Here is a 12,781-nt window from a genome sequence, read left to right as displayed (position 1 = left end):
CATGAAATAAGTAAACATTTATCAGCCATCATTATCACAGAGCTAAATGCAAACAACAGCAACAAACACGTTCTATAAAATCACATCTCTAATCATCGCATCATCTGTCTACTGTCACCCAGTCGTCCTGAGATCTGCAGCTGTTCCTGGGCGGGATTTGAATGATGCCACCAATCAGGAAGAGAGTGAGTCACTAAGGCACCGGAGTTACTGGTCGGGATTTGTGCAGCTAATAGTTTATTTATTGACAAATATAGTCATATATGTTGGTGGGAGATAGGCCACAATAAACAGTGTTCAGGGACCCCGCCCCTCCCTGAGCCTGGTTCTGCTGGAGGTTTCTTCCTGTTAAAAGGAAGTTTTTCTTCCCACTGTCACCAAAGCGTTTGCTCATAGGGGGTCATCTGATTGTTGGGGTTTTCTCTGTTCTCTTTGTATTATTGTAGGGTCTTTACCTTACAATATAAATAGAATAGAATAGAATAGAATAGAATTCAACTTTATTGTCATTGCACATGCACAGGTACAGGGCAACGAAATGCAGTTTGCATCCATCCAGAAGTGCTTTAGTGATATAGATATATTACAATATATATTAGCAATAATATAGATATGTGAGTATATTACAGAAATGGGTCTATTATGGTATGTTATAATGTACACGGTATGAAGTATGTTGTGAATATTCTATAACTATAAGTATGTACAGGCTGTAGTGAGTACAAGCTATGTACAGGATATGAACAGGATATAAATATGAAAAACTATACAGAATATGAAATAAATAACTTTACAGGAATCTGAGATATACAGCTATACAGAAATGGGAACTATGCAAGTTGTAAACAGTTGTAGGATTAAAGATTATCGAATGTACAGAATGATTATTTACACAGAGCTATACAGTAGTGCAGTTAAGATAAGTGAGGGTGTAGATAGTTTCTACAGAGGCTATATAAAGTGCTAGTGGTTGTGAGTGGTGGTTCAGTCCATGTTATTATTGTGTTTGAGGGTACAGTTGTCCATTGTGGGGGTGTGTATGTTCAGTCCATGAGTTTAACGTGGGTCAGATGTCAGGAGGCAGAGTTCAGGAGTCTGACAGCTGTGGGGAAGAAGCTGTTCCGGTACCTGGTGGTCTTAGTCCGGAGGCTCCTGTGGCGCCTCCCAGAGGGCAGGAGGGTGAAGAGTCCATGTGATGGGTGACTGGGGTCTTTGATGATTTTCCCAGCCCTTTTCAGACACCGCTTCCTGTAGATGTCTTTTATGGCAGGAAGTGGTGCTCCGGCGATGCGCTGGGCAGTTTTCACGACCCTCTGCAACGCCTTCCGGTCCGAGGCAGAGCAGTTCCCGTACCAGACTGTTATACAGTTGGTCAGGATGCTCTCGATGGTGCAGCGATAGAAGTTCACCAGGATGTCTGAGGACAGGTGGTTCTTCCTCAGAGTCCTCAAGAAGAAGAGGCGCTGGTGAGCCTTCTTGACCAGCTTGGAGCAGTTGGTCGTCCAGGTGAGATCCTCGGAGATGTGGACTCCCAGGAACTTGAAGCTGCTCACACGCTCCACAGCTGTCCCCTTAATGTGGATGGGTGGATGTGGGTCAGCATTCCTCCTGTAGTCCACGATGAGCTCCTTGGTCTTCTCGGTGTTAAGCAGCAGGTTGTTTGTGTCGCACCACTCAGCCAGACGATCCACCTCCTCCCTGTAGGCGGCCTCATCGTTGTCACTGATGAGGCCAATCACCGTGGTGTCATCTGCAAACTTAATGATGGTGTTGGAACCATCAGCAGGTCTGCAGTCGTGGGTGAAGAGGGAGTAGAGGAAAGGGCTCATCACACAGCCTTGTGGTACACCGGTGTTCATTGTGATGGTAGATGAGCAGCGGTTATCCAGCCGGACGTGTTGGGGGCGGTTGGTCAGGAAGTCCAGTAACCATTTGCAGATGAGGGAACTGATACCCAGGTCTGTCAGTTTCCTGATGAGTTGTGAGGGGTGGATTGTATTGAACGCTGAACTAAAGTCTATAAACAGCATTCTGGCGTAGGTGTTGTTGTTGTCCAGGTGTGAGAGGACAGAGTGCAGTGCGATGGAGACTGCATCCTCTGTGCTCCTGTTCCGGCGGTATGCGAATTGGTGGGGGTCCAGGGTGGGGGGGAGACAGGATTTGAAGTGTGCTAGGACCAGCTGCTCTAAGCACTTAGTGATGATGGGGGTGAGTGCTACTGGGCGGTAGTCATTGAGGCAAGATGGGTTGGAGTTTTTGGGTATCGGGACGATGGAGGTGGATTTGAAGCAGGCCGGTACCACAGCGTGGGCCAAGGACAGATTGAATATGTCTGTGAGCACTCCTGCAAGCTCCCCAGAACACGCTCTGAGAACACGCCCGGGGATGCCATCAGGGCCTGCAGCCTTGTGGACATTGATCCTGCTCAGCACCGCTCCTACATCGGTGGGGGAGAGAGTCATAGGTTGGTGGTCTGGCGTCATGTCTGCTTTGGTTGTGGTTGTGGGGTTCCCTCGCTCAAAACGAGCATAAAAGTTGTTGAGCTCGTTGAGGAAGGAGACATCAGAGGATGCGGGGGAGGGTTTGGTGGTCCTGTAGTCTGTGATGGTCTGGAGTCCTTGCCACATGCGTCGGGGGTTGGAGTTGGAGAAGTGTTCTTCTACCTTCTTTTTGTAATGGTGTTTGGCTTTTTTGATGCCCTTCTTTAGATTAGCCCTGGCTGTGCTGTAGGCGTGTGCATCTCCAGACCTAAAGGCAGTGTTGCGGGCCTTCAGGAGGAGACGAACATCCCGGTTCATCCAAGGCTTCTGGTTGGGGTACATGGTGATCCGTTTCTGGGTGGTGACACTGTCTGTGGTTTTGGAGATGTAATCCAGTACAGATGAGGCGTACTGGTCCAGGTCTGTGTGGGTGAACATATTCCAGTCTGTGTTTTTAAATCTGTCCTGGAGCACTGCGTCTGTCCCCTCTGGCCACACTTTAATTGTCCTCACAGCAGGTTTCACACGTTGGATGAGTGGTGAATACCGAGGTGTGAGGAACAGGGAGAGATGGTCCGATTGTCCAATGTGGGGGAGGGGTGTGGCTTTGTAGGCTCCAGCCAGGTTGGAATACACATGGTCTAAAGTCTTGTCTCCTCTGGTGTGGCAGGAGACATGTTGGTGGAATCTGGGGAGGACTGTCTTTAAGTTGGTGTGGTTGAACACCATGAGGCAACTGTTGTTGCGATTTGGTGTTATATAAATAAAATTGATTTGAATATTCTTTTGAAGAAATGTACAAACGGTGGATTTGATCCCAGACTGGATTTCCAAAGAGGGTTAACGGAGGAGCTTTAAAAAGGATCCCAGTGTATCGCAGCCTGTGTAGAAGGTTTGGTTTCTGAAAACGGTGCAGTCCACTCTGCAGCGCTGACAATCATCTACACTTCCTCTCACTCTTCTGTCAGTCGCTGCTGGATGAATGTCTACGTCCCAACAATATGGCCACAATCAGAGCGTCTCTGCACACGAGGACATACGTTCACTTACGCATCGGTCACTCCCACCTGAAAAGAGAAACAATTGAGGTGATAAGTTAGTGTTTACAGAGACTCACGCAGTCAGCTGTCAGTCACTGATGCAGCACATGAACCACAATATAAATAGCAGCATAGCAGCTTCCTCAGCGCTCATGTTTCCTTAAGCATGCTGAGTTCAAAGACTTGCATGCTTGTATTACAGAGGGGTTGCTACCTTACAACATAAAATGCCTTGAGGCGACTGATGTTATGATTTGATGCGACATAAATAAATTTGAATTCAATGGATTCAAGTCTTTTTTTTTCTCAGCAGATTTCACTCAAGTCCAATAAATTTAATGTTGAATATTTAGAAAAGTGCCCTGAAGGCCATAGAATCTATAAAGGGGAGATCATGAGGAGGGGACTTCTATGACAGGCTGATTGGTGAGGCTGAAGCAGATTAATAACAACCTCCTACTGACCTGAACGTCTCCAGTCTGTAGTCTGGATTCTTCTGAAGAATAATCAGTTCTGTCACGTCATAATTCTTCAAGTTGTTGTTGCTCATGTCCAGCTCTCTCAAATGGGAGGGGTTCGACTTCAACGCTAAGACCAGAGGATGGCAGCTGTACCTCGTCAATCTGCATTCCCACAGGCTGAATAAAAAATAAAACAGGTTTAGAAAAACAAGCTCCCACTTCACAAAGTTAGGTGTTTGATAATAATGTGTTCAGAGAAGAAGAAAATTTAACATAGAGAAGTTCAGAAAACTGCAACGCAAAAACAAAAAAATAAAGGCAAATAGATGCAGTGATTCAAACTGAGGAAGTGGAAAAGAAAAATGATGACTGACTTTAGAATCTCCAGCCTACAGTCTGGACTGCCCAGAAAATCACACAGGTAGTGCACACCATCATCCTTCAGCTTGTTGTTTCTAGATAGGTTCAGCTCCCTCAGATGGGAGGGATTGGACTTGAGAGCAGAGACCAGTAAACTACAACTGTAGGATGACAATCTGCAGATCCTCAACCTAAATGAAAAATAAAGATCACCTAAATAACATATTTTACAATCAAATCGTATTTTAGGTTTTAAGTGTGTTAACATTTCCTAATCCTGCAAACCACCATCAACTGAAAAGCAGGAAACCAGAATAGAATAACACTCTAACCTCAGAGCCTCCAGTCGACAATCTGGACTCTCCAGAAAAACACAAAGCAGCTTCACTCCTGAATCTTGCAGCTTATTGTCACTCAGGTCAAGCTCTCTCAGATGGGAGGGGTTGGACATGAGCGCACGGACCAGAGAATCACAGCTGGTCTCTGACAACCTGCATGAACTCAAACTGGACACATAACAAAACAGTTTAAGCTCCTAGTTGAGAACATTTAGTGTTCACAATCTCAAACCTTTTATTAAACAGGCCTGAGAGTCAAACTATGTTATTGATGAGCTTGGATTTGGCTCGATCTTCAGCAGGAAAAGACGAGTTCAGACTCTTTGTAGATTCAAATAAGCATCTATAGTCATTAGCGTTAGTCATAAACATATTGCGATATTTGATATTAAATTATATGTTTGTGAAAATCTGATCACTGAACACTTAAGGGAAGAATTTTTTTTTTTTTTTTAATTTAAAGTATGAACTGACTTCAGAAACTCTAGTTTACAGTTGTGACTTTTGAGTCCACCAGTCAGCAGCTTCATTCCTGAGTCCTTCAGGTAGTTTCCACTCAGGTCCAGATGTACCAGGTGGGAGGGTCTGGACTTCAGGGCTGAGGCCACGACTTCACAGTGAGTATCTGAGAGCTCACAGCCAGGGAGTCTGTCACACACATCAATACACATACAACAAAATGTGTTACAATACATTTATAGACCCCATACAGTCCGCAGTCTGCTACACATCAGATTCCCCAAAGATATCGAGAGGCCATCTTTTTCAGGAAAATGTTATTGTCCACTGCATTTAATGTGACTTTGGGCTTCATCCTCCTGAGGCCGCATTTGTTGGCTGATTGCGTCACAGCGATGTGACGAAGGCTGCCTAAAGTCGTAGACTCCGACAAATGAGGCCGACAAATCCGTCCTCCTTTTCCCCAGATTTGAAGGATGGGTTGGGTGTATCCTTTGTGGCCCACCATATCCCAGAATTCATAGTGCAGCCCAGCCAATCCCAATTTCCAACAATGGTGGCCGTTACTAAGTTTTATTATTAGTCTTTCTGGGTCACAAAATAAACTTTTAAGATATTTTCAGATGAGAATGTAGCTGTGTAAACTTCAAATATCTGCTCAGTTTTTTAAGATATCACATATTTGTAAAAGTGCGACGTTTTCAGAGACATCTGTTACCCACCAGCTCGATAGCTAGCTGTTCAAGGCTCACTAGAGCTGGCGAGAACAGCAAACTCGTTTTCAAACCCAGTGCGGTCTTTCGCTACTCAGGTTAAACATAAGTCACTTAGATAATTTAAAAATGTTATTGTTTGGCTTTTTTCAGTGTTTTATTAGTTCGTAAGTTAATTGGTTTGGCTGAGATTAAAGTTCGCTCACTTCTGGCCTACCCGGCCTTCGAAGGACCCGGCCCACGTAGACTGCAAAGGCCGGGTCCTCAGGAGGATGCAGCCCATGAATTTGGACACAGCTTTTGTCTACTTTTTATGGAGTTGAACTTACTGAACATACTGCCGTTAGTTTCATATCAGTACCAAATGATACACTGGTAGAGTCAAATACTACGTTTGACTCCAAAAGAAATTTCCACCTGGACTTACCGAGCCTTTCTGCAGTTTCTCACAGCTGGGATCAATCTCAGTCGTCCCTCCAGTGATGTCTTGTACCTCTTCAAGTCAAGCTCCTCCAGAACCTCCTCTGACATCTGCAGCATGTAGGCCAGAGCTGAGCAGTGGATCTCAGAGAGCTCCTTCTCTGATCTGTTTTCTGACCTCAGGAACTCTTGGATCTCCTGAGATACCGAGAGGTCATTCATCTCTATCAGGCAGTGGAAGATGTTGATGCTTCTGTCGGGGGCGATTTTTGTTTTCTTCTCCTTGAGGCTGTTAACAGTTCTCTGGATGATTTCTGGAGTGATCTCTGCCTTGCCCAGCAGACTTCCTAAGATTTTCTGGTTGGATTCCAGAGTGAGGCCATGAAGGAAACGAACAAACAGATCCAAGTGGCCATTTTTACTTTTGAGGGACTTGTCCATGACTCTGCTCAGAAAGACATCCAGAGATGTGTCACTGTTTGTGTTGTCCCACTTTGTCCCTGGGAATTGCTTCAACACCTCTATGTCCTTGTTAGTGTAACAGTGAAACATGTAGACGGCAGCCAGAAACTCCTGAATGCTCAGATGAACAAAGCAGTAGACTGGTTTCTCGAAGATCACACACTCTCTTTTGAAGATTTCTGTACAAACCCCTGAATACACCAAGGCCTCATCGGGATCCAGACCACACTTCTCCAGGTCTTCTTGGTAGAACATGATGCTTCCGTTCTCCAAATGTTTGTATGCCAGCCTTCCCAGCTTCAGAAGAACCTCCCGATCAGCCTCTGCTACCTCCTGTGCCATCTCTTGTCCCTCATGATATTTGTGCTTCTTTCTCTTCATCTGAACAAGAAGGAAGTGTGAGTACATATCCGTCAGGGTCTTGGGCAGCTCTTCCCTCTGCTCTGTAGTCAACATGTCTTCAAGGACTGTAGCGGTGATCCAGCAGAAGACTGGGATTCTACACATGATGTGGAGGCTCCTAGATGACTTGATGTGGGAGATGACTCTACTGGACCGTTCTTCATCACTCAGTCTCTTCCTGAAGTACTCCTCCTTCTGCTCATCCGTGAATCCACGTACTTCTGTGACCCTGTCGACACATCTAGAAGGGATCAGATTGGCTGCTGCAGGTCTGGAAGTTATCCAGATAAGAGCCGAGCGAAGCAGACTCCCCTCGATGAGGTTTGTCAGCAGCTCACAGACTGATGACTTCTGTGTGACGTCTGATATGATCTTTGTTATGGTGAAATCCAGTGAAAGTCTGCTTTCATCCAGGCCATCAAAGATGAGCAAAAGTTTACAGAGATCCAGGTTCTCCGCTGTGACCTTCTCTAATGTTGGATGGAAAACGTGGAGCAGATCCAGAAGACTGTACTGCTCATCTCGTATCAGGTTCAGCTCTCTGAATGAGAGCAGAACCACCACATTAATGTTTTGGTTTTCCAAGCCCTCTGCCCAGTCCAGAGTGAACTTCTGAACCGAGAAGGTCTTCCCAACTCCAGCGATGCCATTTGTCAGAACGACTCGGATATCTGTTTGTTGGTCAGGTAAGGCTTTAAAGATCTCATGGCACTTGATTGGAGTGTCCTGGTGGGTGTTCTTGGAAGGTGTCTCAAGCTGCCTCACCTCATGCTGCGTGTTCACATCTTCAGGCCGCCCCTCCGTGATGTAGAGCTCAGTGTAGATCCTGTTGAGGAGGGTTCCTTCGGTTTCATGAGTTCCTTCAGTCACACGTTCACATTTCCTCTTCAGTATGAGCTTATGATGATCTAAAACCTCCTGCAAACCACCATCAACTGAAAAGAAGGAAAACACAATATAAGAAAACTCTTAAATGTCTGAACAAGAAGATAAACTCCAGTTTTCAGAAATGAATCTACCAGCAAATAGATGTTCAGTCTTACTTGGTATCAAGCTGCTCGGACTGGCTGTCTGGACTCCAGCTGTGGTTCCTGAGTGGTGCCAGGAGGGCAGCTTTGATGAAGCAGACCAGTCCCTGCATGAAGTGAAGCACTGTCTGCAGAAGTGTCATAAATATCAAAGTTTAATAACATGCTGGCTTACAGAAAAATATCATTATTGAATCATATTTAAATACAACACCTCTGTTGTATTTCTGCTTTAACAGAATCACACATGTAAATGAGGTAATGATTAGTAAAGTCATCCATGTGCCCTAATGCTAATACCCTCACCGACAGCTTTATGTTATTGGTTTTGATTTGGCAGGATTATTGAAAGAAAATCAAAAACTATTGTACAGTCTGACCAATCACTGACGCTATGGTCCCTGCTACAGAGCAGAGGAACCCTCTGGCTTTTTATCAGTGCACCGGAGCACAGCTGCAATAGTGCATCTGTGCATGGGTAACTTCCACATCTGTTAAAGCACCATTAATGCTGGATAGTAGCTTTTAGGACAATATATGCTGCAGCTGAGACAATAAGTTTTTAAAAAGGCCAAACTACAGTTTGTATACCGACAGGACGACTAAGCTTTAGCAAAAGACTAGTAGACCAAACTAAAAAGTCAGAATGTATCAGGAGAAAAGTTACATTCAGGCCTTTATGTCTTGGAGACATAAGTGAATTGCATCCTGCTTTGTGTATACGATAACAATGAAAATAATGTTTTCACAGGACCTTTGAAAATCTAAGTGCACCCTTACTGCTTCCATAGCGATTAGGAGGGTACGTATCATCCAGGGGCTTCCAAACAAATGCCCTTCATTGAATAATCAAATGTGAACATCTCTATAAAAGTAAAAGCTTAGACAGTTTGCTAATACGATTGGACAATGGACAAATAAATGTCAACAGCTCTGTGTTGTAATTAACATTAACAACTATTTAGAGAAGATGTGGTCTCTTACTCTGTGTGTGAGGGTCCGGGTTGATTCCTTAAGTCTGGAGGGGCATCTCTGGATATGTCACTCTTCATAGACAGCCAGTCGGATACTGAAGATGCCACTCTGTGTCTGTGCTGCCCACCTCTGGAAACACAAAGATAATAAACTGGAACCTTCCTGTTTTTATATTAGATGCACACAGAACTGCAAGAACTCCTTTATTCATGAGTTTATGTTGATGCTCGTTAAACAAGTTTCTCTTTTCAGTCCATTAAACGTCATCACTGAAGCTTTGCTGTGTTCATAGGAATGCATTCTAAGTTTTCTTCCTGCTTCAGCATGAGTCACCTTCACCTCTGTTTACAGCACAAACTGAGTCTTACTCTGTGTGTGAGGGTCCGGGTTGATTCCTTAAGTCTGGAGGGGCTTCTATGGAAATGTCACTCATCATGGACAAACAGTCGGATCCTGGAGACGCCGCTCTCTGTCTGTGCACGAATGTAGAATAAATCACAAATTGCTCTTATTGTGTCAGAATCAGATTAAAAAGACTAAAGCAGCGGTCCCCAACCCCCGGGCCAGGGACCGGTACCAGTCCGTGAGTCATTTGGTCTCAGGCTGCGAGAGTTGAGGCTCGGGTGTGAAATTTATGGTTTTCAGTGTTTTTATCGCCATTTGTTATCATTTTTATGGGTAACTTGGTTTCCCTGGGTCTTTTCCTGTGTCTTATGAAAAAATCTTCGGTTTTTTTGGTACCAGTACTGGTTTCATTTTGTTGTATTTATCCGTGACACCTTAAAGGCCGGTCCGTGAAAATATTGTCGGACATAAACATGCCTGACTGCACAGGTCACAGAGAGATCATTTTTAAGACAGGTAGGATCTCAGCCACGATAACAAAAATATTTCTGTAACTCCAATAAAATGTTCTAGCCTATGCAATAAAATACAGGGATCCATAGTGTCAAAGGCAGCCTTAGATCATTAAAGTAATAAAAGTAAAGTGCGATCATTGTCTGCATTCACCAACAAATCGTTTACCACTTTGATTAAGGCCGTTTCTGTGGAGTGATTTGGTCTAAAAACAGACTGAAATGGCTCAAACAGATTGTTTGTTGACAGATGCTCAGCAGGCTGCTTAAAAACAACTTTTTCAAAGACCTTAGGCAAAAAAAAGGTGTGAGGTGGGTCTATAGCTCGCACCAACAGCTCTAAAACTGTGTCAAATATAAATCAGCTCAATCCTCTTTACATCACAGAACAAAGACAACATCCTCAAACCGGTAAATAACTCCTCATTTTGAATTTTATCTCAGTTTGGGCGCTGACCAGATGTGTCTGCAGCCACGTGAACAGAAAAACAGGAGAAAGAAGGTTTTTTGAACATATGTGTAGTTTCTCAGTCATCCAGGTTTAGGAGCTTGAAGAGAAGGCAACAGGACTTCTTTACGTTTTTTTATGGAGATGTTTCACCTCTGATCCAAGAGGCTTCTTCAGTTCTGCAGCATATGCAGTTTTTTAAGGGTTTATAAGGTGTAAAGTATCAGGTCTAATACAGATCCCAGAAAACCTCCAGTGTGTGTGTGAGGAAAACTCCTCATTTACATGAACAAATGTAATCTATCAGACAGATATAACTCAAATATAATATAAATATATATCTAATATAATCAATAAAAAGTTTCCTGGAATAGAGAGATATATGTGAACTAATAGTTCTGCTTTAAAAAACATTCTTCGCTCTGAAAGCTGACCATCAGGTCTGTTCTCAGAAGAAGTGGTCTCTTACTCTGTGTGTGAGGGTCCGGGTTGATTGCTGAAGTTTAGAGGGTCTTTCCTGGAGGAGTCACTCTTCATAGACAAACAGTCGGATCCTGGAGACTCTGCTCTGTGTCTGTGCTGCCCACCTCTGGAAACACAAAGATAATAAACTGGAACCTTCCTGTTTTTTATATTAGATGCACACAGAACTGCAAGAACTCCTTTATTCATGAGTTTATGTTGATGCTCGTTAAACAAGTTCATCACTGAAGCTTTGCTGTGTTCATAGGAATGCATTCTTAGTTTTCTTCCTGCTTCAGCATGAGTCACCTTCACCTCTGTTTACAGCACAAACTGAGTCTTACTCTGTGTGTGAGGGTCCAGGTTGATTCCTTAAGTCTGGAGGGGCTTCTATGGAAATGTCACTCATCATGGACAAACAGTTGGATCCTGGAGACGCCGCTCTCTGTCTGTGCACGAATGTAGAATAAATCACAAATTGTAAAATGTAAATTTAAAAAAGTGGAATGACTTACAAATCTCTCTCATTTTCTTTTTAAATTCATAGTAGAACACAGTAGAAGGATAAACATGGCCCTGTGGCAACTTTAGAGTCACGTTGCTGCTGTCAAATGAAGAATTAGCTCTTTTTTTTTTTTTTACAGATTGTAGCTTTCTTCAGTTTAAACATCTGATGTGTTTTATATAATTTGTTGTGAACAGTCGGTGATCTATGGAGGGCCTCGAGTGTCAGTCAAAGAATTTAATTTGAATCTGTCTACAACCTAAAGTGATTTCCACGTCTCCTCGTCACGCTACTTGGACCTGAGTTAATGTTAATGGATCAAGTTTAAGGCTGAGCCGCAGTGTAAAGTTCAAAGGACTCTAACATGCAGATGTTACATTAAGGACAGCGCAGAGCAGCGGTGCAGCATTTCTCTCTTGGCTGATATTCAGCATCCGTGCTGGTTTACTCTTGTATAATCAGCCGCTCCTCTGGTAATGTCTCTGACCGGGCAGTCAGTCGATCCACTCTGGGGGAAATGATGGCAAACACCACCTTTCGTGTGAGCCTGAATTAAAGGGATGCAACCAGAATGTTTTTCATACTTGTGGCCATATGGGGGCAACTAAAAATATTGGGGTGGCACACTTAACACAGAATTTCCAGTTTTAATATGCTGTCAAATTTAGGTTAATTGAAAAATATGGCAAAAAAGAGGCAGAAAATAATTTTGTGCAAAGTTAATTTCCTGCTGTTGAAGTCGACGTCAATGCCCCTCCCGGGTGCAGCAGCATGAGCATTGGGCGAAAACCGGGTCTTACTTTAGATCCCAGGCTCCGGGTCTGGGGTGGTTTCTCTTCAGAGGCCGGCAGCTTCGGTCCTCTTCTTCCGCCAAATCACTCATGTTCCCTCAGTCTGAGAGTGAAAGACGGACACGTGTCAAGTTCGGGAGTGAAACAGCTTTTTGAATCCTCCGCCTGATGAAAAGCTCCGTCTTTGCTTCCCTGCTTCACCCACGGAGACACCCTGACAGCAGAATAACGATCATTATGCTGAGATCACCCTGCTTCGCTCCTTCTGCTCCTCTGTCGGCTCCAAAATGGAGTCCAGCACTTTCACTTTCACTTCTTCCCCCGTGGAGCTGCTCCTCCTCTCTCCAGTTTCTGGAAATGACTGCATCTGCCAATTTAATACCTCAAACACGAATATTTAATAACAATCCTCCAAAATCGGACTAATAACATGAAACATGAGGAGGGACTCTCAGCTTAGCAGTGGTTTAGGGAAACTCAGAGCACAGTGTGAGCAGTGAGGGGGGTTGATTTAAACATGGTGTAGTTATTAATGCAATCTGAGGTGATGGAGATGTTGATCTGGTATCGTTTTGTTCTG

General features: G+C 44.0%; 1 protein-coding gene across 1 annotated transcript; it reads right to left on the bottom strand.

Moving 5' to 3' along the window:
- Positions 1-3,152: 3,152 nt before the first annotated feature.
- On the bottom strand, positions 3,153-12,476 carry LOC146702222 (NLR family CARD domain-containing protein 3-like). The gene is made up of 12 exons (XM_085468925.1): positions 12,211-12,476; positions 11,250-11,354; positions 10,913-11,032; positions 9,507-9,611; positions 9,148-9,267; positions 8,179-8,291; positions 6,279-8,070; positions 5,154-5,327; positions 4,674-4,847; positions 4,356-4,532; positions 3,985-4,158; positions 3,153-3,547 (listed from the first exon to the last, which is right to left on the bottom strand). Exons 1-12 carry the CDS (start codon positions 12,291-12,293, stop codon positions 3,538-3,540), a joined length of 3,147 nt encoding a protein of 1,048 aa, XP_085325051.1. The 5' UTR covers positions 12,294-12,476; the 3' UTR covers positions 3,153-3,537.
- Positions 12,477-12,781: the final 305 nt, after the last annotated feature.

The sequence above is a fragment of the Copadichromis virginalis genome, linkage group LG9 (genome assembly GCF_057382275.1).
Source record: "Copadichromis virginalis isolate Kocher_CV1m ecotype Utaka linkage group LG9, C_Virginalis_male_GT1.1, whole genome shotgun sequence".
Taxonomy (NCBI): Eukaryota; Metazoa; Chordata; class Actinopteri; order Cichliformes; family Cichlidae; genus Copadichromis; species Copadichromis virginalis.
Note: the sequence above shows the minus strand (reverse complement) of the source record. Positions and strands in the feature narration are given on the sequence as shown.